The sequence below is a fragment of the Echeneis naucrates genome, chromosome 2 (assembly GCF_900963305.1).
Source record: "Echeneis naucrates chromosome 2, fEcheNa1.1, whole genome shotgun sequence".
Classification (NCBI taxonomy): Eukaryota; Metazoa; Chordata; class Actinopteri; order Carangiformes; family Echeneidae; genus Echeneis; species Echeneis naucrates.
In genome coordinates, this window is record NC_042512.1 from 18,068,005 (window position 1) to 18,095,120 (window position 27,116).

General features: G+C 42.4%; 2 protein-coding genes across 4 annotated transcripts in view; one reads left to right on the forward strand and one right to left on the reverse strand.

Annotated features, from left to right (window-relative positions):
* harbi1 (harbinger transposase derived 1) overlaps positions 1–27,116 on the reverse strand; it is a 39,108-nt gene that overhangs the window by 10,205 nt on the left and 1,787 nt on the right. For 2 of the 3 annotated variants that reach the window (XR_003841345.1, XR_003841344.1), the window contains exon 7: positions 26,831–27,063. Coding sequence is in view for 1 of the 3 variants with exons in the window: in XM_029516119.1 (XP_029371979.1) it covers positions 26,863–27,063 (201 nt within the window). In the remaining 2 variants the exon portion in view is untranslated. Of the gene's footprint in view, positions 1–25,121; positions 27,064–27,116 lie in introns of those variants that run through there. The other variant, XM_029516119.1, reaches the window with a different exon arrangement.
* Positions 557–25,425, forward strand: creb3l1 (cAMP responsive element binding protein 3-like 1). Its single transcript, XM_029516102.1, has 13 exons — positions 557–877; positions 9,639–9,771; positions 11,022–11,108; positions 17,781–17,935; positions 18,037–18,118; positions 18,245–18,453; positions 19,275–19,421; positions 19,639–19,697; positions 21,255–21,323; positions 23,307–23,409; positions 23,498–23,645; positions 23,780–23,939; positions 24,017–25,425. The coding sequence occupies exons 1-13, from the start codon at positions 767–769 to the stop codon at positions 24,051–24,053; spliced, it is 1,500 nt and encodes a 499-aa protein (XP_029371962.1). The 5' UTR covers positions 557–766; the 3' UTR covers positions 24,054–25,425.

Consider the following 27,116-nt stretch of genomic DNA (forward strand, 5'->3'; position numbering starts at 1 on the left):
GGACAAGTCCAGGTGGAATGAATAACTTTCACAGGGGCCCAGTTCCAGCTGGTCAGAGGAAGCCACCAACACATAAACACCAAATGAATAAACCAAACACGGCTTTTAAAAACTCTCTACGCCCCCCAAAAAGGTAAAAGTTGTATTTGAAAAATCCAAAAAGCTCATCAACCTTTGTTGTAACATAACTACGAGAAAAGTGTCAGACAATCCTGCAAGAGATTAGACCATTCAAAGTTTGACTCAGATCATCATTTAGTTCTTGGCAACAAATGCAATAAGAAGAACCGCTCTGCGTTATTTTTTTTTAATCCTCAGTATAAAAATTTGACTTTCTGTAACTCAAATAAAAAAAAAAATAAAATCCACAATAATGTCTAAAATATTCTGATTATAACAATCAATCATCCATATTGATCTAAACGGAGATAATGAAGCCAGAGGCGCGCTCGTGCGTGCTCGTTATTTGACGCCACGGGGGGGAAAGGGGGCGGGGCTTGTCTGAATATTCGTCCTCTCGTGGGGGCAGAGTCAGCCTCGCGCTCACAGCCGCAGCAGCAGCAGGAGGAGGAAGATGAGGAAGATGAAGAAGATGGTGGTGATGATGGTGGTGTGAATAATCCAGACTGTCGGACTGACACGTTAGGAAAACATCCCGCACCGTTTTTTTTAATGTTTATTTTATTTTATTTTATTTCTAATGAGATAATTAGTCCAGATTTTTTAATTTAGCTGCACACACACACACACACACACACACACAGTCATGATGGAGTCTATCTTAGACAGCCTAACAGCTGAGAAACTCTACCCGTCCGGAGGAGCCAACCTGTTGGACCTGGAGGAACTCAGCGACGGAGACTTCCTCACTAATGTGGTGAGTTTCACCGTCTTTGTGCCGCCCAGCTGTCGGCATTTAAAGAGCCTCGAATCAAACGCACCTCTGCTGCCTGTTCCGCCCGGAGCCGGACCTCAGGAGGGCGGTGCAGGTCGGAGATCCTGACTGATATCCGGACTCCGGCTCTTAGCTTGTGATTGTGTGTGTGTTTGTGTTAAACCAACACAGGAGACATCCACAGAGTTAATGCCAAGTTGATGGTTAACGTGTGTGGGTGTGTGTTTTCAGCTGACAGGTGTTGCAGTCCTCAGAAAGACACCTGCTTATTAATAGGAAAGTGTGTGTCTATTAACTCTACATTGACTGTATGTGGCTTCATTGTTTTTTAATTAATCAGTGAAGTGCTTTCCTTAATCAAACATTAATTTGGATAACAGCCTCTCATTATGGAAATCTTAATGCTTCAAGCTAAGTTGAGATGTTGAATGATATAAGAGTTGAAGACAATGAGTTGATGAGATGGCTGACTTAGTAAATTCGCTTTGGCTTTGAAAAAGCTTTTTATGATGATGCAGAAAAATCCAAAAATATCAGGTGGACTTACTCATCCTGTCTTTTGTCTCAACTACCTCTGAACTTTGAGTTAACTCTCTATCATCTGCATATATGTCGTCTGTCTTGCTACTGCAACTGTGCATGCTATATCTTGCACGCTAACTTCATTAAATCCTCCTCCAACACACTTCTCATGTGCAGATTGCTTTGTTTTGCAGAAGAAAAAAAAAACAAAAACGTGCACAGTTCAGACAGCATTTAAATCTTCCGATCTCCCTAAACAAACCACCTGTTTCCCACCACTCCTCTCTTCACATCCTCATCCAAAAAACAGCAGGTTACCGGGGGCAACAGCTGCTTGCATCACCTCCTGGAGCACCTGAGGTAATGCGTCTCTTAATTTCATGAAAAGACTCGCAGCAGAGACATCCTAGGTCGTCACAGCACTGTTGCATGCAGGCTCAATAAAGTCTGGCTGTGTTGATTGCTGCCCCCTCATTTATGACAATTTATTCCTGCTCGCCTCTCCCTGTTTCCAAGAGAACTGCGGGTGGCCACAAAATGCCAAAAGTGCACTGCCATACCCTCTGTGCACGCCACGCTTGACCGATCTTTGCACTCTTAATTCAAGGGAACAGTGAGGAGAGACTGGGAACTGCTTCACACTGAAAGTTCAACGCTAAAAGTCACAGTATCAGTGACAGCAGGTCAGCAGGTCCATGCTCGACGTTTATGCCTACTCTGTCCTCGCCGTCTCTTTTTCCATTCTTTGTCATTCTCTCGTTTTCTTTTTTAAACAGTTTCTCTCTATTCTAGTCGGTGAGTCAGCCGAGCAGTCTGCTTGTGGTTTGTATCGCTCTGTCTCTGTTCTAAATAAAGTAGACCACTCTGCTGTGAAGCTGCTAGGCTGGGCCGTACCACTGAGGACATGAGAAAGGACAGCCGATGAGACAATGCTTATACGTACTTTAGTGCATTGGCTCGGCCAAAATTTGTCAGTCTATAATCTCCAGTCATGTTGTCACGATGATGAATGGCAGTATCAGAGATTTCTGGATGTCACTGACGGGCAGAAAACTAACCGTGTGATGATCATTTCACTTTCTCATTCTCCAACTTTGTTCAAGCTCTTCAGAAGGATGAGACGTTGCTACGAGCAGTTCTCAGGAGTACAATTACAGCTTTTATCATCTTACAAAAGGTGATATGATGAACTTATCAGCTAGCATTTTCCTGATCACCTGCTCAATGAAAAGCCCAATGATCACTCTCCTTTTAGCTCTGTTATAATATCTCTTTGGTGTTTATTAAGGTGCAATACGACAACGATTCACACAGACTTTCTGCTTTGAGTTTTTCAATTCCTGCTAATTATCACATCACATGTCACATTGGCTGCAACTGCACAGATGCTTCGAGGTCAATAAGTGACAGCCGGCACGGCCCCATCTGCATTTGATCCTTTTGACCGCAAAATCCATCATGGATTATAGAAGGATAACATCATCCTCTTTCCACCAGGAACTCTACCCTGCATGCAACTCTCCTGAATGCTGGAGGAGCGTAAAAGAGGGCTGCGTATTCATTAAAGAATAAAGTCGTCATTTGGTCCAGAAAATGTGAGCTAATAGGGACAGAATGGCCATTGAAACTCCCAAAAGACCGATATAATGTCGCTGAGTTAATTCTTTGGTCCAGACAAAACATTTTTGACCATATAATTTAAAAAAAAAAAAAAAAACAACAACAAATCCTCACACCAGAGAAGTTTGTTTTTCCTTTGAAATTGATAAAAGAAAAAAAAAGACCAGTTAATTAACTGCCTGAATTATTGTTGCTGTAGAAAAGATGAACTTCCATTTTGAAAAAGTTTGAAACTCAAAAAATGGTAGCTCCAAGAGCTTTGGACTTTTTTATGATACTTGAGGTTTGGAAATGGGATTTATTGCGTATAAATTTGTGTAGCCATTGAAGCCATGGTAACCACTGTGCACCATTTTAACATTTTATCACCTGTGTCCTGTACCAGAGGGCCAGTCTTAAAATGTTTTTAGAATGAATTCAACAAAAATGAATGAAGTATGGATGTGATCTTATAAATCCACAATCTATATTCATTTCAGGCTTCAGATAAGGATGATTTTTAGTATTCTCCAGACCAACTAATCTGCTGTTAAGGTTTAAAAAATGGAAATAAGATTCCCATTGCAAAGTGTTCACCATGGACTCAAAGGTGATTGTTTTCTCTGACCAGCTGTTCTCAATCCGTGCTGATACTCTCATATTGGACAACGAAAAGCAGGAAATCCTCACATATAGGAAGCTACGAAACATATGATATGTTTGGCTTTTTCATAACAGATGTCTTGGTTATAGCAGCACGGATGCTTGACAAATTACTTAATACACATCCACATGCAACAGAGAGGTCAGATAAGGACTGTGCAGTGAATTCCAGCTGAGAGTTTGACCTCAGTGATTTCATGTCCTGCTCAGAAAAAGTTGGCTCTCAGTTTTCTGCTGCACGAAAATATACTTTTAATCCTCCGTTAATTTGATTTTATTCTCTACTTGTCGTATTCAGACCGTGCTGTTTGCCTTATTCCAATGCATTCACTCTCCAAAGACTACTCTATCCAATTTTACTCTATTCTATTCTACTCTCCGTTCAGACCTTGTACTCCAGCTTTAAAAGGACACACCCATCTCATTTGCATGCTCATTGCCAATTGGCTGCTGAGTTTGCAAAAGGAATGTGAGCAGGCATGCAGTAGTTTCTGTGTGTGTGTGTCTGTGTGTGAGTCCCACTGTGTGAGAAGGAAAAATACTTCTGCTGTGTCGCTGAGAACTATAGCTTATTTCACTTCTGTCTCAACACACACACACACACACACACACACACACACACACAGACAGACATAGTAACTGCCCTGCCTTCCTCCTCTCTTGCTCTTCAATCGAGCTCATGTGAAGCCAAACACAGCCAACCCGCCGCAGCCGCACATCACCACATGAAGCCAAAAGCACTGGAGAACATTACCATTTTCTTATCTGTGGCAGCCAGTGTTATAAGATAATGATATGATGTTTTCTGGTCTCTCAAAATTGCAATTTCATTTTAAACAGCAGAAAATATCATGCAGTATGATATGCACTTTCATTATCTTGTTTAAAATCAGCTTTGCACTGGAGTCAGATCATTTCACCTGCTAGTCATTACTGAAAAAAATTATATTTACAGCATTTAACAACAATTTAACAAAACAAATGTAAGACTTTGGATTGCTTTTGTTGTTTTCCCAGAGCATACGTGAGTGAGTGTATCTGCAGCTCATGATTATTAATCACAATAATTATTCACTCATCTTTGCACGTTTTGCACACTCCAGGAGCACAATGCCCACAGCTGTGGCTTAGTTAAGAAACAGATAAGCCTGGAGTGCAGCGTTCATGATATAGCAGAAATGGAGTTACTGACAACAAGTTGGCTGAGACAGTAGTGATGCAGTAAACAATAATCTCTGTGTGAAAATAATTGCACGCAGGGAGGAAGTCTGTGTTACGTTACGGAGCATTTCCTGCTGCTTGGTGACATCTGTCTCCACTAATGGCTCCAAAACTTCTTGATCAGATAATCCTTGAGCATCTCATATAAATTTACAAAACAAAAGTCACAAAATACTTAATTATATGTTCTTGTCAGCTTCAATCTGCCGAAAGTAGACGTTTTTGCTTTAACTTGGTTTCTGTGTCCCTTTTAAAAAATGATATAAGCATGAGAAAGGAGGAAAGAAGCAGAATCAGAGTCAGATGATGATTAAATTCAAATGATGATAGCTTGAAAGGCTAAATTTGAAACTTTGAACATTTTCTTTTCAGTGCATTTCCTTTTGGCCTTCATATGATGTTCTGAAGAGTTTACGATGGTTTCCACTGCAACGTGCGTGCCATAATGACATGAACATTTTGGCCTCAGTTAGTCGAGTTTGTCACTGCACTCCCCTTCATCAGCATTGGGGGGGAAAGTAAATATCCTTCTCTCATCTGTGAGCGTGCGGTTCATTTGCTGTGTAATTGTTGAGGTGCAGCAGGTGGCTCCTCTTCCCAACCGACTAAAGATCTTAATACCAAAATGAACCATTTCGATCGCTTTCTTTGTGTTTCACCTGAGCCGGCGAGGCAGCCACATGAAAGGAGGAGTGAGAGAGATGTGTTGAGACTCAACACTGTTAATTACAGAGCGTCTCTCTCGCTGCATTTATAATTACTCCTTGTGTCTGGCTTCTCTCTTGCATCTGCCCACCCCCCCATGACACCCAGCACTGAAATAAGCCATTAAAACTGTCAACTGCTTTCTAACGCTCCTGAATAGGATTCCTTTCCCAGTTTAAAGGGGGGTGTTTCAGGTAATGAGAGGTCCAGACCCCTGACAGCAGCTGTCCCACCACCAACCATCTAACACTGAACAACAGCCTTGATACATGTATGTCCCAGTTGTTGCACAGATTGTACAGATTGTGATGTCTGAGGTGAACGGCTACATAGAAGGATTTTGTGGGAATCGTTTGGGAACTTCTGGCAGTTTCATCATTTCTCTTGGCTGCACAGTAACAGTGGATTGCTTGATTTGATGCACGCCTCTGTTCATCAATCTCCTTCCCTTCAGCTCCTATCCCATCTGAAATCCTCCCCCGGCTTTTTGCAATTTTTATAACTGACAGATAGCTCTATCACCAGATAAAGTGAAACAGGGGAGTGAAGCAGATTTGTGCATATTCCATCTTGAGAAGAGGAGGCTTTTTATTTGGCAGACTAGTTTATTTCTGTGTTGGTTAAGAAAAATCAAACAGTAACATACCGTGGACACATTACAGAAGAAAAAGATAAGCCTCAGACAGCCTCACATACTCCAGGTGTGTTGCATGTGAGTAAGTGAATAACAGCACTATTCCAACAAAATTTTGCAAAATAAACTCAGGACTGTGCTGCAAGTCCTGGAGCCTGCAGCAGAAAATGGAGCTGAATGAAACTAAATGGCCACTTCTGGAACTGCAGGACTTTAATTCTATATAGTAAAACATTTGTGCAATGAAACATAAACACAAATTTGGACTAATGCACCTACTGGAGCTAATTTTAGATCACCCTGAAATGATTATTCCTTTGCTTCCTCTCGCTCCCTGCACCTCTCCCTCTATTAAAGCAATTTCAGCCACATTTCTCCATTGAGGAAACTTTTCTCTGTTTGTTTTCATTACAGCCCAGTTTAAATGTGACCTATATTCCCTGAAGGAACAGAGTTAAAGGCGCAGTGTTGCTGTAATTGGAGGGTAATTGTTGGAAAACTTAGTGCAGCAGGAGCCAAGGTCATAGTTTTCAGTCACGTGACTCGCGCTGACCCCTGCAGGGCAAAAAAAAAAAAAAAAAAAAAAAAAAAAAAAAAAGCCTCCAAGATGGCGGCTAACACTCGAAACGCCGGACAACAACAACAAAAACTGTCAATTTCCAAACCGTTTCAAGCCACGAATATTTAGATCATCCCTCCAAAGAAGAAAACACAAGATATGAGACGAAAGCGCAGCTTTTCCAATATCTGTTGTTATCTTTTCAGACAGAAAATGAACCCTTCCCCTCAGCTAACGCTATCGGCTAGTGTTAGCTAACCGCTAATTAGCAAGACCGTTGGCGTTGGGTGACTGACAGCACAAGAATTAAAACACTCAGTTTTGACTAACATTCGAGCTTCACCTTACATTTGAAGAAATGTTCCAACCAACTATCTGGCATTTTGCTAAAGGTTTAGCCAAAAATAGTAAAAAAAAAACAAAACAAAAACCCGTAGCTTACCGGCAGCGGAAGTAGCGTCTTTTGCCCTCCAGGGGGCGTTCCCACAATGACGTGACATTCTGATATTCATAGTTTCGCGTGACGTCACTCAATAACTCAAAGTATGAACAAACTAAACAAAAACGAATAATTTTTTTTAAATATACAAAAACTAGCAAACGCACACGAACTAAAACTAACTGAATTGGAGGGGAAAAAGTAAATCCCAGACTATTATAACCTTCTCTTTCTGTATCATTGTGATTCTGATCATCATTCTGTATCATCTGCGTGCCGGTGCGTCTGTGTCTGAATGAGTGAGGATTTATTTGCGGAGAAATGGCTGCAGCATCAATGATTTCATGCACACGCTGTTCTTTTGCATCGGTTGTCAGTTGTCTTATCCTCAAGCTCAACTGAGCCAGAATGCAGATATGGATGCGGCTCTTTTGCTGATAACGGAGTTCATAGTTTCTCGAATCATTAAATCAACATTGATCTGCAGATGCTAAATCTTCAGGTTTCTGTGTTTAATAGCCTGCAATGAGTTTCAAATTGGCGTGTTCTTTCAAAAATGTTGTATGCGCAGTTTCTTACAAACATCTCAGATCAGTTCACAGTTGAGTTTCAAAACAGTTCAGCAGCTCTTGATATGTCATGAACTTCTGTCACTTTACCCACCATCTGTATGCATAACTTCTCTGTGTGTTTGTGTTTAACTCCATGTGGTTTCATTAGACAGCTGCATGTGTCCCAGGCTTGCACCACAAACACGCGTGACAAATGCACACACAGACAACGTGCGTGTGAATGTTCGTTGTTTGCAAAGTATTTAAATAATATTGAGCATACCGATGATTCCTATAATCCTGCAGCACGTATAGTCCTGTACAAACTCGCCTGTTCCAACCAGCTCTCTAGAGTGGATATGAAAACGCAATAAAGAAAACATTTAATGAGAGTTTTCATTCAGGGGGAGGGTCACTAAAATGTTTTCACTTGTCTTCTGAATACTACAGTAAAAGCATGCGCTCAAGTTTTTTGAAATCATATGACTAAAAAAAAACTTTTTATGCAGGCCTCGGTGTTAGTGATGTGCCATGCAGCGGATTTATCAGAGCTTCCTGCTGCTTGATGAGAGTGGATGGAAAAGCCAGAACAATGAACCTAAAGATTGTAAAAAGAAATGCCTCAAAGAGCTGAAGGGAAACTGGGTAGTTGGATGAGTTATCTGTTGGTCCAACACCACAAGTGACCCCTTTCACATTACACATGCGATCAATTGTTGATATTAAAAAAATATTTAAGTTAGGTCTGTTTATTATCCCAGCTCTGTCTTCATTGTTGCTACTGGACTGATTTTGATCTGCTGTGACAGACTGGCGGACTGGATGCTAATTTCCAGGAATGAAACATGTAAATCAGCTTTTGTATTTGCTGTTAATCATACCTAGTCGTTTCTGTTATTGTGTCTGTGTGAGGAGCCTCCAAGCGCATTTGACTTGTAGTAATAAGTTCCAACCAATCCATCTGTTTGTGTGTGTGCATGCTTTTATACCGCTTTGTGCATGTTTGCTTAAGAGCAGGGTGACTCATATTGTGTGTGCATATAAACCAGTGAAATCAGAGCACCATGCTGTCCCAGGCTTCCAGAACAACATCTCTCAGCTCAGTGACTCATTCATCCAAACTGAAGATGAATCTTTTTCCCACTCACTGACTCTGCATGCTGTCGCCACAGCCTCGATTGCCTGGTTTCTGTAACGCAACTGAATCCCAAAGTTGAATGTTTGATCCCCAAAAAATCAATCTGCAACTATTTTGATGGTTGCTTTCCAGTCTTTCTTTCATGTCATAGTAAATTGAATACTTTGGGTTGAGACATTTTTGAAGATGTGAAAGATAACATTTTTAATCTGGAGAAAACAACTAATTGATTGGGGTTAGGGTGAGGGTTCATAAAAGGCATCTTATTCCAGGCCTGAGACAGTCAACATTTTTGTTGAGGATTGCAAACTGTTGAATGTTAACACGCGGTGTTAGCAGTAATCTCATAGAATATCTGATGGGAACATATTTGTAAGAGTTACTGACCCAACACTCCCAAACTGAATGACTACGTGGAGCCAAAGATCATTGGTCAAACATGAAGCTCCTAATTTGCTTGAAATCTTGCTCTCTCTCTCCTGAGAAGGAAGATTTCTCATCCACGAAGGTAAACTTAATCCTTCTGTTCATTTGAAAGCTTATTTGGTGAAAGATGGTTTTCATTAGATGCCGAATTGTTGCACAGACACGGTAAAATAAACCAGCTACACCGCAACATTTCCTTACTTCAAGCAGTTATGGACACAGGAAAGCTGTTTCTCATGAAAAAACATCACTTTACTGTGTTTTTGTCTGTCTCTTCATGTTGCAGCCTTTCTCAGGTGACCAGATGGACGACTTCAGCAGTGAATTATTCAACAGTTTCTTTGACGACCATCTATTAGAGCGACCCCTGCTTCCAGACAGACCCTCGCTTCTACACATGGACATAGAGAGCAGCCCAGGTCAGCTCCTCTTTCCTTCTGAAATATTATCAATCTAAGCAACGCCCAGCACCGCAGTTCCAAACACGTGCACGAGAGGTTTCTTCATTGTGGCTGTTTTTCTGAAATCATGACTAAAATTTCACAGCAGGTAAAAGAACTCGGTTTGGTGGAACTCTTTCCATCGGTCAACCACCGCCTTGAAGTAGCTTGCTTTGAAAAGCGTTCAGGTCCAAGAAACTTTCAAGAGTTTTCTCCTCCGTCATTTATAGTCACATGTAGATGACCTTGTTTCCTTGACTAACCTCCAACAGTCCAGCAGTTGTTCCACTCCTCAGCCAAGGCCTCAGAAGAAAAGACCTTAGTCCTATTATTTAGTTTCATTTGAAAGCAGCGTGCAGGGAGACCGACCGCTGAAATCAAACTAACTCAGTCTTCCCCAGAGTGAAATTTCACGAACGGAGAGGCAGTCTCTCCTGCCAGAGAGCGAGACTTCCAAAACTCCTGCGTATTAACCATCAGGAAATACGCTGCCTATCAGGTGCCGGCTCTGCGAAGAGGAGGCCTGAAGTTGTTGGTTCGGTGTACGACTGGCTGAGCGCTCACAGGACACTCAGCTGCAAAATAAACTCCCAGAGCTGCATGAATGATTCCTGATGGCGTTTAGAGTAACTGTACGTTCTCTCAGTCTGTTGAGTCTGTCAGAAGGATGTAACTCAGCTTGTCAGCCACTTGAGGCTCATCGTTGATATTCAGAGTGGCTGACACCTCCGCTGTGAGACGGCTATGATTGAAGCTGTGAAAACATTCCTTACATGTTTTAGAAGATGCCAGATTTACAGATGAATAACTTTTGCATGCACCTCACGATGTAAATGTGAAGTCTAAAAAAAGGCAGAAGTGAAATGAATGTAAAGCCCGTACCACGGCAGCACAGAGCGATGAGTGCTGCAGTAAAGTGATGACTCGCTCATTATCTCATATGCATACAGAAAATAAAACAAGTGAGCTGCTCATCGTTGGACCTTGTGGTAAAACACCTCTTAAAATCTGTCACTAATGCTCGTCCTTCCTGTGAATCACTGCTCTGCTCCACCTATGATACAGCTTCCTCCCCCAGTTCCAGGATATCGCATGTCAGAGCAAAGCTGCAATAAACACACAGCACAAACATACATATCGCTTTCATCTGACAGACTAGCAGCTATTACTTCAACAGGTAGATGGAAGTGTGTCGAGTGTTTTCTGAGAAAGGCTTTTATATCTCACAGATATTCAAGCAGAGCACAGCTACTCTCTGAGTGAAGACTCGGCACCCCAGAGCCCGGCCCTGTCAATCAAAATGGACCAAGAGTCTGGTAGGCCAACAGATCATTTCTAATTTAATTTTTTTTTTCATATAAGTTGGTGCCTCTTGGAAAAATGTGTAGCCAAACTAAAGTCTGATACTGATGTTTAGTCTGGTCATAAGGTTGGCCAGGTTTTCTGCCTGACGTAACGCTCAACATGCAGCCTGCTGCCTGTCAAACAGTTTGCACTCCGATAGGCTGAATCTGCTGCTTGTTATATAACATGTGCTCCGATTGGCTTCTTTTGTTGTCTGTTATTATATTGTTCGTCAGAGCAGTGCAACATAAAACCGCTGTGTTTCAAGCCCCACTCTGGTCGTCTTTGTCCGCCTCTGTGTCTTCCTCGCTCTTTGTGACTCATCCTCCCCATTATCCCCCGCCGTCTCTCCTTTTTCTGTCTCTACCTGACTGTCTCACTCCGTCTGTCTGTCTGCTGTCTTTACTCCGTTTGTCCCGGGGATCCTGCTGCTCACAGCAGGATCCTGGTCTGAGCAGATTTCCTCCAGCTAAGCCCTGCCCACCTAACACACACACACACAGACTCACACACACATTGACTCACACAACACTATGACAAGCATATGGTTTTGAGTGCGCAGCTTTAGACCAAGCCAGCGGAAACTCTCTCCCTCACTTTCTCTCTTTCTTTTTCTCTCACTTTCTCTTCTGTCAGGTTATCTTCCTCTCTTTCTCACTCTCTGTCTGTATCCATCTCTCCTGTTTTCTATCTTTCTCTGCCTCTCTTTAATCCAATTAAATCTTACTTTATTGGTATGAATATCTGATTATCTGCATTGCCAAAACCACACATTGAACAGCAATAGTATAATTCACATCAAAACAACCAACTGTTTGACGGCTGGGTGTCTTGCCAGTGCGTGCACGTGTTTTGCTCAGTGCTGTGAACTGGAATATTTCTGCAGATCATAATTTGCTTCAGGAGGGAATAAAATCCAGGTTGTAAATCAGTGTCGGTCAGAGTTAGAGTCACTCCAATTATGTACGCTTTGGTAAGAATGTAAACTTTCTGATGCCTCAGGAGCCACAAAGTTATGTCAATTAAAACAATATAATACTGAATTCGATAAAACACAATCAACAGCCTTGATTTCACGCTTTATAACACATAGATTACTTTCTTGTGTTTCCATCTGTTGTTGTGTAACTGTCAACTCATGCACACATATGGATCGCACACATATGCACACATGCACACAGAGCAGCACATATACTTGGGATTTGACTCTCTTCCAGCCTATTTACGGTTGACTTTTTGCCAAACGTCCCTTTAAATCTGTGTCTGCACCATAAATCCTGAGTATAAACTTTATGACACAGACTTTCCAACTGTTTCTACCTTTCTGAACACCAGTTATTCAAATGGGGCATTATATTGACCACAGCTCACAATTTTTAGACCTCAGTTGTTTTAGCTGTGACTGAAATTTACGGCACGATATCCAAAACCAAAATTAAATCTCGATGTTTGACTCATCCAGCAGATGAATGGAAATCAAAAATCATTGAGAAAGCTCGTCCCAGCGCTGTGAGCTTTCACCTTTTGTCTCGTTCATCCGAAATGAGCTGCATGTGGTCTCCGTCTGGAGACAGTGATGCTCTTCCATTTCGTGAAGCCACCGCCTGGTGCTTTTCTTCTAATGTTTTGGGTCATTATTTCGCTGTGCCAACCAGTCGGTCTCTCCTTTCATCTTTCTTTCTGATAGCATGACACAATTGTCCTCCTTGCCGTACAGGATAATCCTAATGATACATCAGGGAGTGAAGCAACAGTTTGTTCCAACCCTTTCTTTGTAAGTCACTGTTTGCATTAACGTTCAAGGCTTCATTTACTTTCAGAGCTGCAGCAAAGCTTTAAATGAACCTGTTTAATCCCAGAAAAAAAACTGTTTCATGATGTGTCTGCGTTCTTTTTTTTTTTTCAGCCCGTTTACTTGGGCTTTCATCCCTCCATTGTCTTCACACACAGCTGAAGTGATAGCTACTGTTTTGGCATCTAAAGTATTTTGACTCGGACCGCTGCGACCATACAGTAAGAGTCATGAATGATTGCAAGGATGGACTTGGATATAATCTTCTGGAATTGTTTTGTACTGCTTTTGACATTTGGAAAATGTCATTTTAGTTCGGTACATAGACGGTCTTCTTGTAAACAAACAGACATGCTAGGAATCCAAGATTCTCACTGGCATTTTTTTCCGAGAGATGGCAGACAGTTCTCCCAAGATTTTCCCATAAATTTGGTAAATCCTTCGTCTGTATTCAATAATGTTGGCTGAAGCTCAGCACAGAGGAGAGATGCTGCACAGCATCCAGTGAAAGCAGAGCAGTGAGAGCCAGAGATAGTCGTCACAATGGCGTAGTTTCATAATACAGGATGTTAGAAACCGGTCTGACCTTTTAGATAACACAATTAATCTCAGCATCTAATTTCTTTAAGTATCTGCACAAGTAGCATTACACGGTGTGCAGACAAGAAAAGCAGATGATCACAGGTTAGATTGATCATTAAGCATTATAAAAATAAATCCCCCACGACCAACGCAACACAAGGACCTGAAGTCTCTTCTCAGATGGGAAACATAATAATAATGGGTTATTTTATTGATCATAACATTTTTACACTGCAATAGTTGATATGTGTCCTACGTGTTCAGCCATGGCCGTAGATCCCAACTGTATCAAATGATGATCATCATGTCCATAAGAGTCCATAATAATGCTGATAGTGAACCCGGATGGGTTTTGTTTTTTTTGTTTTATGCCTGGAGGTTGGTGGAAAATATGAAATAAATGTGAAGGGGATCGGATGCAAAAGCACAAGTGGGGACATTTAAAATAACAAAGCTGTTGAATCTGTTGGTTTGTTGTGTACGTATTGGTGTGTAGGACTATCGATACTTGGGAAGCTGAGCAGGCTTAACTCCTCCTGTCTCACCCTCTCGCTGTCAGCGGTCTCGTTTCTCGTATACGACAAGCTGTGCGTTTTACTGCATCTCTTACTGCGCGGCTCCATCTATTGTTTTAATACTGCTGCTGTCCCACTGAGATCAAACGCAGTCACCACCTCTGCTCTCTTAGTACGACTGCCAGGAGCCTTCTGGTCATTAACCAGCGCTCCATCAGTGGATTTCTTACCTGCGTTTACAACATTTTTACCCGAACAGAAAGGCTTTCTGTGAACTTTCCTCTTCGTAAAGAGATGGTAACTGAGAGGATCAGGTTTTACTTTCTCCACAATGGAAAAGCATTCCACATTCAAAATTGAACGTGGGCTATGTGGACGGCGTATGTCTTCCCTTTATAATCCCTTAATTATTTCGAAGATGTCCTCTGATGGACCAAGTTTTGAAAAATGTCCTGGCTTTTGTCATTCACACATTAATCAAGTCAACACACAAATAAAACTGTGACTCGCTGATTGTTACGTTTTATTTATCTCGTGAATCAAAAGCAGATGATTTCTAATTAAACTCCTGTAGAAAGCACCAAAAGACATGTCGCTTCGTTTGTGATGAAAAGACACACATGCACGGGACACTTTTCTTCTGCGCCGGCTTGCAGCTAACGGCTTCTGGCATTCATTAAAGAAATGGATGCAGAAGGCTTCCAATCAAGGCCTGTCTTAACAAGGGCAGGAGTCTTAACAAGGCTGAGGTTAGCAGCAGGACCGGCCTCATTAGGAGAGACTTCTGAGGCTCTGACTTATATAGAGGATGTTCAGAACAAGCCAGTGCTGGGTCAACTCTAAAACTGAATTTGTTTCTCCAAAGAAATTAATAAATTACAATGTTGCACGTTGATGAAGTAATGACAATGACATTCGCTGCTTTGCTGATTCATTAGCCCCTCCGATGTTTAATCAATGCCAGAAATCCAGCTGACTAAATAATCATGACGTTGGTTACTGTCTGACTTTCCACCCAGAGCATTCCCTCGCTCACAGTTTCCTCTTCAGCAACATTTCGATCCATGGCAGGCTATCTTCAAACTTAAAGACCACCCTGATATTTGTGGTGAACCTCTGAACTTCCCTCTAGTGCGAACATCAGTTCGAAATGTCGACTTCTCTGCAAGTCCCGACAGACCTTATCACGGCAGACGTTTCAGCTTATCAGAGCAGGTGAAACAAATGTCAACGGTGGCTCAGTGCCATCAAGTGTCCGGGCATGGCACGGGAGTGAGACCAGCGCCTCCGTCTAAATGGAAATGGAAAGCTGGACTGTAGTTTTTAATGCAATCAATCACCCTTGTGGCTTTCCTGCAATGAAAATGTTCATCTAAATTAGAGACAACCGTCGTGTTCATGTTTGAGCACATTTTGCTCTCTACTGAGCCAGAAATATTAATTGAAGTAGAACCAGCAAGGGTGACACTGATAAGCCCCTCAGCTCCAACACTGCTCTTTAAAATCAGCTCAAAACTTGTCCAGCTACCAGCCAAACAGCTCTTTTCTGACCATGTTGCGGTCAGAGTTTATTTCTGATATTGACTCCGCTGATTACAGTGTTGTGCTCGCAGCTCATTGGCTTTAGGTTTGTCTAAACCAGCGGAAAGCCGCCGCAGAGATTTGTTTTTAGGATGGATTCTCTGTGCTGGAGTGATGGACGGGGTAACGAGAAAGGCTACCAGCCGTGTGACGGGCACACACCTCCACCCCCCTCTGCTTCTGCCCAACACACACACAGCTTGTAAACTTCGGACCGTTTTACCAGCAGAACGTTGCTAGGAAACCAGGAGGTGATTAAAATGACGTTCGCAGCCGTCTTGTTAAAGGGCTACTGCTCCCTTTCCAAACACCATGGAGGCCTTTTTGTTTAAACGTGCACGTGGTGACAAACATCAAAGTGTCTGACCTGGTGTTTTATTCCAACCAGGAAAATGCTGACTAGATGAAATCATTTCACACCCCTCCTTCTCAAACCGAAGTCCCCGTTTAGCTGCTGTTTACTTCTGAAAACTGTTCAACTGCAAACATGTCGTATGAAGACTTTAAAAGGCTTCTAATTGAAGACATACGTTATTCTGGCTTTTTAACAAATATGATTGCAAAAGACTTCACTTAATAGAAAACTTCTATTAAATGCATAGCTGCAGATTAAAAAGTGATTTAAAAAGTGAAGCTTGCCACAGATAGTGTTACACACCAGACAAGTAAAACCTCTCCATGTTTACAATGAGGCTCCTTTAAATCCACCTGATGAGAAACCTGATTGAAAGACGATCTCGAAGAGAGAGCCCTCCTAGTTTTCTAACTCTGGGTTACATAATGCTGTCGACTGCAGCATCTGGATGTTTGCCGTCACAGAGGAATTAAGTTAGCTGGATAGTGTGCAGAATGAAATCTGGAAACAACCAAATCTGAGGCATGAACAGAAAAACAGCTCTTCTAGGGTTTCCTCCTGCCGTTATCCAGCTAACTTGGTAATCTTGTTGTCGTAGAGGTCCTTCAGGAAAAGACTTTTCCTGGTGGCACGATTTCCTTCAGGCCGTCTTGCAGCAGGAGGATAAAACCCTCTAATGCTAGAGGCTCTTTGGTGACTGTGAGATGTTCTCATGAGTTACCAAACTGTGTGGGAGTCGAGGCTGCCTGAAACCTACTGTGGGGATTTTGGAAAAGCCGACAGGACAGTGAAGTCTAAATATAACAGAAGCTCTTAAGTACAGTCAGTTCAAAGCTTTCAGAGTCACTTTTTCACATTTCGTTATGTTGGAACGCTGAGATAAAAATTTATATTAAAAGAAGTGAATAATCTCACTGATGGTGGCTCGATCCTTCCATATGACACGACGATCCTCAACATAATGCTTCTCTCCCACCAGACCCAGAACACCAAATCGCCCGTGTCCCTAAAATACTTCCCACAGGTCACAGTAGACTAAACACCGGGGCACCTCTCACGTGCTTCCAGAAATCATCATTGTGTTTTGGTGAACCTCCTTTCAAATTGCACTCTGTCCCCAATCGGTCGCTCAATTATGCATATTTGCTGCAGTGTTTAAAAGGCAGCAAACGTCTCTTCTCTGAGGGATACGAAAGACGAGTTGCTGGTTCAGCCCATCTTTTTATTTCAGGGTTGATACACACTCGCAGGAGACAAATTATGCACCACAGTTGCCAGAGCGACTTCGTCCAGCAGTCTGTAATAACCAGCCTGGTCAGGAAGTGCTCAAATGTTTTGGGAAAGCTCTTTGAAAGTGTGATTTATAATCTACCAGTTACTTCCCATTGGAGGACCTACAGCAAAGCCTCCCCGAAGACAAATACTGTTGTTGACTCAACTTGCTCAGGAGATTTAAGCATGTGTGCCAAGAAACTTCAGAGGTGTGTGATTTCTCATAGCAGGTGACTTAACACTCTTTTAAGAGCCCATCCTCACAGCTATTTCAGAGAAAGGGATTCAGTGCAGACCTCCAGATTCCAACATGCCCAGCACCAAAGGGACATCCATCCATTCATTAATTCATTGTGGGGAGGGGCTGGAGCCCATCCCAGACTAACAACAATTCACTGTTAACCTTTTGTTCACATACAGCTTTGGCGTCATCAGTTCCTCGGGCGCGGGAATTGAATCCAGAGACGCAACGGTACGATGGTGCTAACCGCTGTGCGGCCACAGGACATGTGGACATTTATTATGTGGTATTCTCTCTTTTCCTCAGAGTTCGAATGGAGCTTCAGTCACGACCTGTCGGCCATCTTGGTAAAACAGGAGGAACCTGAAGTGGGCCAAAGGTTAGATCCTCCGCCTCTGGAGGGCCCACCTCTCATACTCAGTCCTGCCCCCCCGCACAGAGGATCGTTGTGGAAACACGCGGTTGGTTCCCGCCCCACAACAACGTAACACCAACTATAATACTGCTGGTTTTCACTTGCGGGTTGTGAGGTGATGCTCATCGACGTTTGTTTTGTCTGCAGGAGTGCAGTCAGGATGAAATGAAGCCCGTGGCGATCAAAGATGAACCCAGAGAGATTGGACAGTATCTCAGCGTGCCCAGCAGTACGTGCCGCACTAACACGCCCCCATGATGCAACAGCGGCGGCAAAATTCAATTCTGCAAAACTGCTTTTGTCCAACCGCTGTGGAAACCATCATTCACCTCACCCCTCCTCTCTTTCTGCGTAGATGATGCTCTCCAGCTCCCGCCCACCCCTCCCAGCAGTAACCACGGCGACAGCGATGGCTCCCTGCCTCCCTCCTCCCCACACCTCCCTCTGCCCCCGTCTTCACCTCAACCACAACAGAGGCCCGGAGGTCGCGCCTCTTCCTCCTCATCTTCTTCCTCCTCCTCCTCCTCAGCCATCTCCTCCTCACCTCTCCTCACTGCACCGCATGTGAGTAAACGTTACGCTCACACGTAGAGCTACCACCTGTTGGCGCTCGCTCACTTACACACTGATGTTTATTTCGTGGCTTATGGTTCGTGGGTAAAGTCAAAGTGGGGAAAATGTTTGGCGTGTTTTCATCATTAAGTCCACCGATGTGCAAAAATGAATACAATTAAAATAGTATGCTTGAAATACAGGTTGTGAGAAAAGGGGAGCTTGAAATTCTGTGATTATACTGCCATATTTTGAGAAACCAAACAGTAAGGTTTCCTGAATATATAACCTGCCTGTGAGTGTAGAGAATTAGTTTCCTGCTAATTTCAGACTGTATTGTGGGGATCTTGGCGTGTGAGCTGCTGAAACAGCTGCAGTTCGGATGAGTCCAATCGTTTGCAGACAAAATGGGGCCAATATAGTAAAAATCTGACCATTGTCGGTCTGATTCAGCAGCCCTTCTTGGAACAAATGAATCACTCGTGCTCATGTCATAATGTTATTCCTTATGGTCGAATGTTTGTTCAGGATTGCTTAATGTCAGCAAAAAGATTTTTAGCAGCTGAACTGCAGTAAAATAACAGGATGAATTTTCAGTGCTGTTGTTGTTGTCATAAATGAGGGATAAAACACATTGAGCGTATCTGTTTTTTGTAATCACGTGACTCCCCCGACGGACAAAAGCAACAGCTGACTCGGTTTCATCATTTATCTCTTTTCTTAGAGCGAGCTAGTTTGACCTTCAGAGACCTTCTGAGAATCCAACAGATCTGTTGGATCTGTTGGACAGCTCATTTTCTGATTAACTGTTGATCGAGCGTGTCACTGTGCAGAAACTGCAGGGTTCGGGGCCCCTCATGCTGACAGAAGAGGAGAAGCGGACCCTGGTGGCTGAGGGCTACCCGGTACCGAACAAACTTCCTCTCACCAAGAGCGAAGAGAAGGCACTGAAGAGAGTCAGACGGAAGATTAAAAATAAGGTAAACACTCTACCTTTCCTTCTGTTTATGCTCACAACAGTGACTCGGACTGAGGGGAGTCATTACACTGAATCAAATGGTGATGCTAAAGCTGAAATGGTAACATAATGATATGTAACGTTTACTGGAACTGCTCTTCAGCCCCACCTGAAGCACTTAATTGGGGGGGCCCCGAGGCTCCAGAAAAGATGATTTTTTTGTCTGTTTTTCTTCCCAGATCTCAGCTCAGGAGAGTCGGAGGAAGAAGAAGGAGTATGTGGAATGTCTGGAGAAGAAGTGAGGCTTGGAAAATGTTCTTTCTTCTCGCTGTTATTTTTTCCATTCCTTCTCCACTCGTCTTTGGTTTACCTTTTTATCCGCCTGTCATTTTTACCATAACTTACCAAACTGCAGTACGTCTGTGGTGACAACAATAATAAGGAAAAGGCAGAGTGTTATTCTATGGTCTTCGGCAAATCTAATGAAAAGACCAGAACCTGCAACCTTAGACAATTTATTTGATCCATGCTGAGCCTGAAGTCCACCTCTCCAAACCGTCAGGCTTCCATCTCTGCTCTGAGTCCATGCAAATATAGATTCATATGTTCTAAAACAGCTGAGCACTCAAACAAACAGCTGTACGTCGTGTATTTAATTGGGACTATTTTATTTTGAGAATTGTTCCAGCTTTTAGGACGACAGAGCTCTGTGAGATAAAAGTGAGATAAAATGAGATATTCATCATTTTTCTGTGAACAGGCGTTTTCAGTTTGGAATCAAAACCAAATGATGGCTGTTACAAGGCACTGTTTACCCAGTGAGTAAATAACGTTTTCTTCCACTAGTCCAAGCTGTCTAACAATGTATTGTCTTTGGTGTAGGATGCAGTCATGTTGGTCAGTGAGGTTTTCCCTGAGTTGGATATAACTATAGGCCCTTTTATACATAATTGTGTGCTCTTTATGTTCGTGTCTTGCACAAAAAAAAAAAAAAGAGAGAAAGAGAGAAAAGGCAGAATTGTGTAATGCTAAAGTGAAGTTGGCAGCTCAACAGGGCCGTTTTCTTAACTGGTTAAGAGAGGAGAGCTCTGCTGGGGAGCAGCAGGGTTTTTCTGTGGTTCCACTTCAACAGCACACTTCTTGCCTCTACATCTTATTCATTAAAGAGCATCAGAAGTGAACACAAAGCTCTTTCTCTTCCCTTTGTTATTCTGGCCAGTCCTCGGGATGGCAGCTCTCCAATAACCTGTTGAACACATGGTTTCAGATTGAAGCAGTCTCTGACGGGGAGACTGAGGGAGATAGAAATGTTGGCTTGTTTTGATGTTACATTTGTTACATAAATTTAAGCATGCAGCATCATTTGACGGTGAATATAGAGGTTCCTACGGGTCCTAACAAATCCCATTCAGGTAAAGAGAAAGTTGTCTTTTCACTGAATTAAGGTAACAGAAGAAAGGGGAGGGGGTGAGAGCAGAGGATGAGGGCAGATTTAGTGGATGATCCCTTCATAAAGGAAACAGCAGGATGGCTGACTGGAAGCACTGTGTGTGAATGAGCCGTATACAAACATCGAAGGAGATCAGTGGGATCACCACATAAAGACATTAGCAAAATGTTGAACTGATCATTGAGGTTAGTGGGATTGCCCGAGAATGTAGAAAAAAAAAAGAAAAGAGATGGGAGGTGACGGTCTGGAGGAAATCTCATATAAAAAGGCATACTTTGATTTTATTAAAATATCTAATGACTCTAACCGCCACAGTCTTGAATTAAATGTTTTCTGTCTCTCTGTCTTTTCTGATCTGATCAGAGTTCAATTCTTAACAGAAATCTGTGTGTGTGTGTGCATCAGGGTGGAGAACTACACATCAGAAAACAGCGACCTGTGGAGAAAAGTAGAAAACCTGGAGACTGCCAACAGGTGAGTCTTCTGCACTGAGTGTGTAACTTGAGAGCTGCAGCAGCAAGGCAAGAGGAACTGGTTCGCATTTGTCTCAAAAGAAAAACGAATGCTGTCACTGCATGCCAGAACAATTTGAATGAGCTGCAGTCGTGCAGCCTTCAAAAGAAAAAAGGCACTCTTCTCTTATACAGAGCAGACTATTTATGCTGTGTATGTATGAAACCTTTGGAGTATTTACACAGTGAATTACACAGAGGGAATTAAAGGAGAAATTGATCCGCTCCGTAAGCAAAGTGGAGAGTCAGCCTGCTCCATTTGTTTCTTCTGTTATTATAACAATATGAAACCAATCTGCTATTATCCTGCAGTGGGTGGGTCGATGGGTTGGTGGGTGTGGTGGGACAGACGTTTGAGGGTTTGGTCGGAGGGGGGGCTCTGTCTCTCCAAAGTCTGTCTGTCTGTGGCAGCATCAGTCTGTCATTAAAGCAGCGAGTTAACAGTAGCTTTCATCATGGTAGGCAGCCCCCCCCCCCCCCCCCGCCTCCCTTCCCACAACACACACACACTCACAGATGAATATGTTAAACCGCCGCACAGACGAACAATGAGTTGGCAACAAATGGGGGAAACATGAGTCTGCAAACTCACTTTCACATAAAGCCCGGATAATGTCTGTAAGTCTAAAATAAAAAAAAAAAAAACTTTTTAAAAGACTGAGCTAAATTTAAGTTCCTGGTTACTAAAATGCCCAAAATGCAGTTATTAGTGGTCATTTTGTTCTCCTCACAGCGTCTGATTCATGCACAACTTGGTTCGTGACAATGGTTTATTAGTTACTAGAATAGTTTTAACTTTCAGACAGGGACTTTTCTGACATTAAATGAGAAGATTTCTAATAATATCAGTTGTTCACTTCAGGATATGTCAAGCAAGAAGAAACCGAAGCGACTGCAACGCCATGTGACAGCCTCGGGCCCCGTCTCATGTTGATTTAATGCAGCCATTCTTGTGCTGAAAATGTACACTTTCCTTCGCTCTGTCACACAGCATGACCTTTGGAAATGTTGTGTATTTTGAGCAGTAATTCACTGTGGCTTTCATCCACAAGTCCTGTGGGACTGATGCTGCTTCGCATCATCCTGTGCAAGATTATTGCAGCTGGCAAAATGTTTCTCAGCCCCGGTGCATGTGACAGTAATCAGCATGGAAATGTTGGATGTACCCAGAGACTGAGTCACGGCCCCACTCATCGTCTACAATATGTGATCGAATAGTGAACCAGTTCAGTGTTTGTTTTAGTTTCTAACTCATTGCATGACTCAGTGGCCGGGCTGGTTCAGGGTGTCCGGCCCTGACTGGTTCTTTGTCTCCACTCAGTGGTCACAGCGTGTCCTCACAGCCCCCGACAGCTCATACCATCAGAACCCTGCTCTCCAGATCCCGCTGATATACTTCATTTCGGCCTTCTGACTCTGCTGCTCCTCACTAACTGGCAAAAGAATGTGAAATTTTCACTGTAATCCACCCGGAGTTGAGAGCCGCACACGAGAGGAGAAACTCTCCGAAGGTACACTGGAGATTTCAGATTAAACAAACTGCAGGGCTCAGTATAGAAGCGTGTGATGTTTCTTGTGGTTTCAGATGGCTTTACATGTCCTGAGAATACTGTACTTAGTTGTGGATGGACAATTTAACCGTATGTGTGAATGCCAACGCTATGGACATGAGCACATAGTCATTAAAGAGAGGCAGAGCCGCAGAGGTTCTTCCTGCCCTGAGTCTTTCTCTGCAGCTCTGCATAAATCATTCCACTCAAACTCCAGAAACCATCTGGAAATGCTGAAATACAAGTCTTTTAACAGCTTGGACTTCCTTGAGGTTTTGGGTTCCTCCGAGTGCGCCAGGACACCTGTATTAAAAATTCTTCAATTGTCTTTACCAGAACTCTAATGCGAAGTGGGTTTTTCGTCTTCTGTGATGAATCTGTCTTCTTCTTTCTAGGTCTCTCCTACAGCAGCTCCAGAAGTTCCAGTCACTGATTTCAGGGAAGGTTGTTCCCCGTTCTTGTAAAATGGCCTCAACTCAAACAGGGACATGCCTCATGGTAAATCACAAAAATGATATGGACATTGCTTTGCAGAGAAATTGTGATTACTTATTAACAGGAATGTGTTGTTCCTCTCTCTGTGCAGATGGTGGCCTTGTGTTTCGTCCTGGTGTTGGGCTCCTTCTCACCCTGCCTCTCGCCCTTGTCCTTCCTCACTCACACCTCTTCTATGTCCTCTCACTCCTCCTCATCTCCTCCTCTACCCTCAGCGGACCTTTACACCACCAGCCAGGGTAGGTCGAGAACTAAGGCTTCAATTGTCTATAAATTTCCTCCTTTAGCCGGTTTAAAATCTTGGAGTCATCACATTGTGAGCTCTTCATCTGTGGCATGAAAGCATGAAAGCCGCTGTGTGTTTGCGTTTCAGTGCGTTCCCGCAGCCTCCTCTTCTACAACGAAGGGGCTCCACTGGAGGAGAGTTTAGTGACATCAGAAGGGGAGAGGCTACAATCAGAAGCCCACTCCCACATCCGTTACACAGCCGACGGCCACAGCAACCAGACAGCTGGGCCCAAGTTAGACCGGAGGTAAGAAACACACACGAAGGTAAGAAATACGTTCCAGGTTACACTTTACGCATTCGTTTCCTCTCTTCCATCCTCAGAGAAACAAAACCAGATGGAGTCTCAGAGATTTTCTGACAGACCGTGTGACCCCGCCTACCCTGACTTCTCACCTCCGACCCGAAAATAGGCCAAAACCTGTGGAGTCCTGGACTCGTCAGGCTCCATATCAGCATCCAACTAGATCAAATCATGCCTGTGTCTGCATTACTCTGTCAGCAAGTCCCACCAGCCTTTTCAGTGGGGGACCTATTCCACTTCAAGCCCCATCGTCCACAGCCGGCATCCTACTCATACACAGAGCTTCAGTTCTGCTTTAACAGAATCTGCTACACCTGAATGTACTGTTTTACCCAACTCCTTCATTCATAGTCCGTTTAAACAACCATTCATTACATTAACATGAGACCGATGTCAAAAATTGCCAGAGCAAAGAGCTTTATGTGAAATGTGGTCTTAATGTTGAGAGCCTTTATAAATAGAAACCTAAATATGAAAAGTTGACAGACCTCCGCTGTGGAATTTCGGAGTATGTTAGCTCGTATTTGTACTCTCGATCCACTTCATTGGATCAGTGCTTTCATTTTTATCCAGCCATACAGTTATGTTTTTAAGGGCTGCAACAATCAAGCATTGCGACTCCAAATTCATCTATCAGTTATTTTTTTGGCTAATCAATTAATCGCATGGTCCAGAAAATATTGAAAAGCCCTGTCACTGTTTCGGTGATCTCCCATGTGATGAATTGATTATCAGAATTGTTGCTGATTAATTTTTCTGTTATCAGCTTATTAATTATATTTTAAGCTCTTTTTTAAGAACACTATTAACGCGTTACCAGTCCAGATGTGTAAGATGGTGAAAAACTAATGTATTCTGCGTAAAAGTGCCTTTCACTTGCTTCAGTCAAAGATGACTAACTTGGCCTTACAACTCCACACGTGCAATCGGTGTAAACAGTTTAAAAAGACCGTCACTGAATGGTTTTTAGTTAGACTTACAAATAAAATGTTACGTGGTTTATTTTTTACATTTTCTAAAGTTGTAGTAGCTTTTCACTTCCTGACCTGACCACAACTCTTGATTATTTTTGGGTGGGAAACCATATTTTCATATCCAGGGAACATTACAGGGGTTCTGACAGAGGTTGGGAAACATGACATAAAAGTATTTTTATGGAATTAAAATAATGTATATGTAATATATTTGCAGCATCAAAAAAGAGCATATTTAATTTATGCAACAAAAAAAAAGAAATGATTTTTTTAAGTTAGTTTATCTTGTCGCATTTTTCTAAATAATGTTTACCAAAAAAAAAAAATCACACAAAAATACAACTTATAATATATTCTGAGCATTAAAAAAGGGCATATTTATTTTATGCAAAAAAAAAAAAAAGGAATTGTCTGTTTTGTTTGGCATTTAGGATGATGTGAAGTTTTACATGGTGGTGTGTAGTTTACATGGTTTTCAATGGATTGTAAAACTTTGGCATGATCTGTTCTTGTCTTTTAACTGTAATACAGTCTTTATGTTTTACTGCTGTCGCATGAAAACCTCCGAAGGGTCTTTTTTTGTTCCCTCATGGTTTTAAAATCGCTTAAAAATGTTCTATTTACCCCGGAGCTGAAGTTCTTGACCCCAAAAGCCAAATACATTTATCACGAACCAAATACCTGTATTTTTGCCTGTATGTTGCCTGTATTTAAACAATTTAAATACAGGCAACATAATAAATACTTTTCTCGCTAAACAGCAGAGAAAACTTCAACATCATTGATACTAAATGTGCTCATGCGACAGCAGTGTGTGTTGTATTTATTCCTGTTTGTAGAAAGTGTGTATATATTGATGAAGCCAATCAGGGGACTCAAACATTCCAGGAATTAAAACACCGGTAGCTCTGTTCTCTCCACAATTTGAAGGAAAACCAGGACATTTGAAAAGTTTCATTTCTTCACCACTATTTAGAAAATGTGAGAAAATCAATGTTGCTCTCGAAACCTGTCCTGGTGTTTCTTCAAATTAAAAGTGAACAGATGTCCCGCTCCAAATCCTTGAGGAAACAATGACAAAATCTGACGACAAAACTTCCAAAAGCCAAACATTTACAGTTAGGATTTGTTGTTTTCCTTCCGTGTTTCTTTCATTTTGCCTCCCTCATGTTTGTCATGCACTAAAACATCACGTGACTGCAGCCCACTGCGCAACCACTCTGTCATTCCCATCTGAAACAGTCTGAATACACCAGTGTACATAAATAATGACAACTGCATCTGCAAATGTTGTAAATAAGCGGCCGTGTTTTTGTATTGTGACATAGTCCAAGATTTTAACCTGTGGAATTATGTGGGAAAAGTAAAAAAGAAAAAAACTAAACAAAACAAAAAAAATGATCAATGGACATAATGATGGAAGTGGGGAGGGACTTAAAAAAGGGGAGGGGGACTTTTTCCACTTGTAAAGAAACCTGGACGACAAAGTAGCTTCACACAGTTTGAATAGTTGTTCAAAACCAGCAAGTGCTTGATTATTCACACATCTGAGAGAATAATCCAGCACTTTCTAAGAGGCTCAGTTGTTTGAAATGTGTTTGCACATAATGTTGTCTTGGTTTGTTGTACAGTATCTTGCATGTTCTCTCATATATAACTATGATATCTTAGTCTAGTCAGTAGAGTAGAAACCAGCAAAATATTAAAAAACTGCATCAGCAACACTGTCTCTGTTGACTTTCGTGGTATTCATATGTAAAACCAAAAAAAAAAAAAAAACAAGAAAGGACTTGCTGTTCTCCACACTTCACTTCACCTCTTTGAAATTAGTTTCAGGTGTGACGTCTGTGTCAAACATACCAACAAGCTTGAGTCCAAGTCCAGTCCACACTTTAGCTGAAGTGTTCGAGTATGAGCTGTTTTCTGAGTTCCTCTGCCTGACTGTCACGGTCCTCAGGTCTCTGCTGAAGGCTCTCAGGCTGCTCCAAAGGTTCTGTCCTCTCCAGTGTCCATGCATCTAGTCCTGACTGCAGGGAGGCATTGTGGAGAACACAGCAGGCCAGCAGGATGGAGGAGCTCCTCTCTGGAGAATACTATACACAAGAGAGGAGAGAGTAAATGTACGAGGCTGATCTGTGTAGAATTC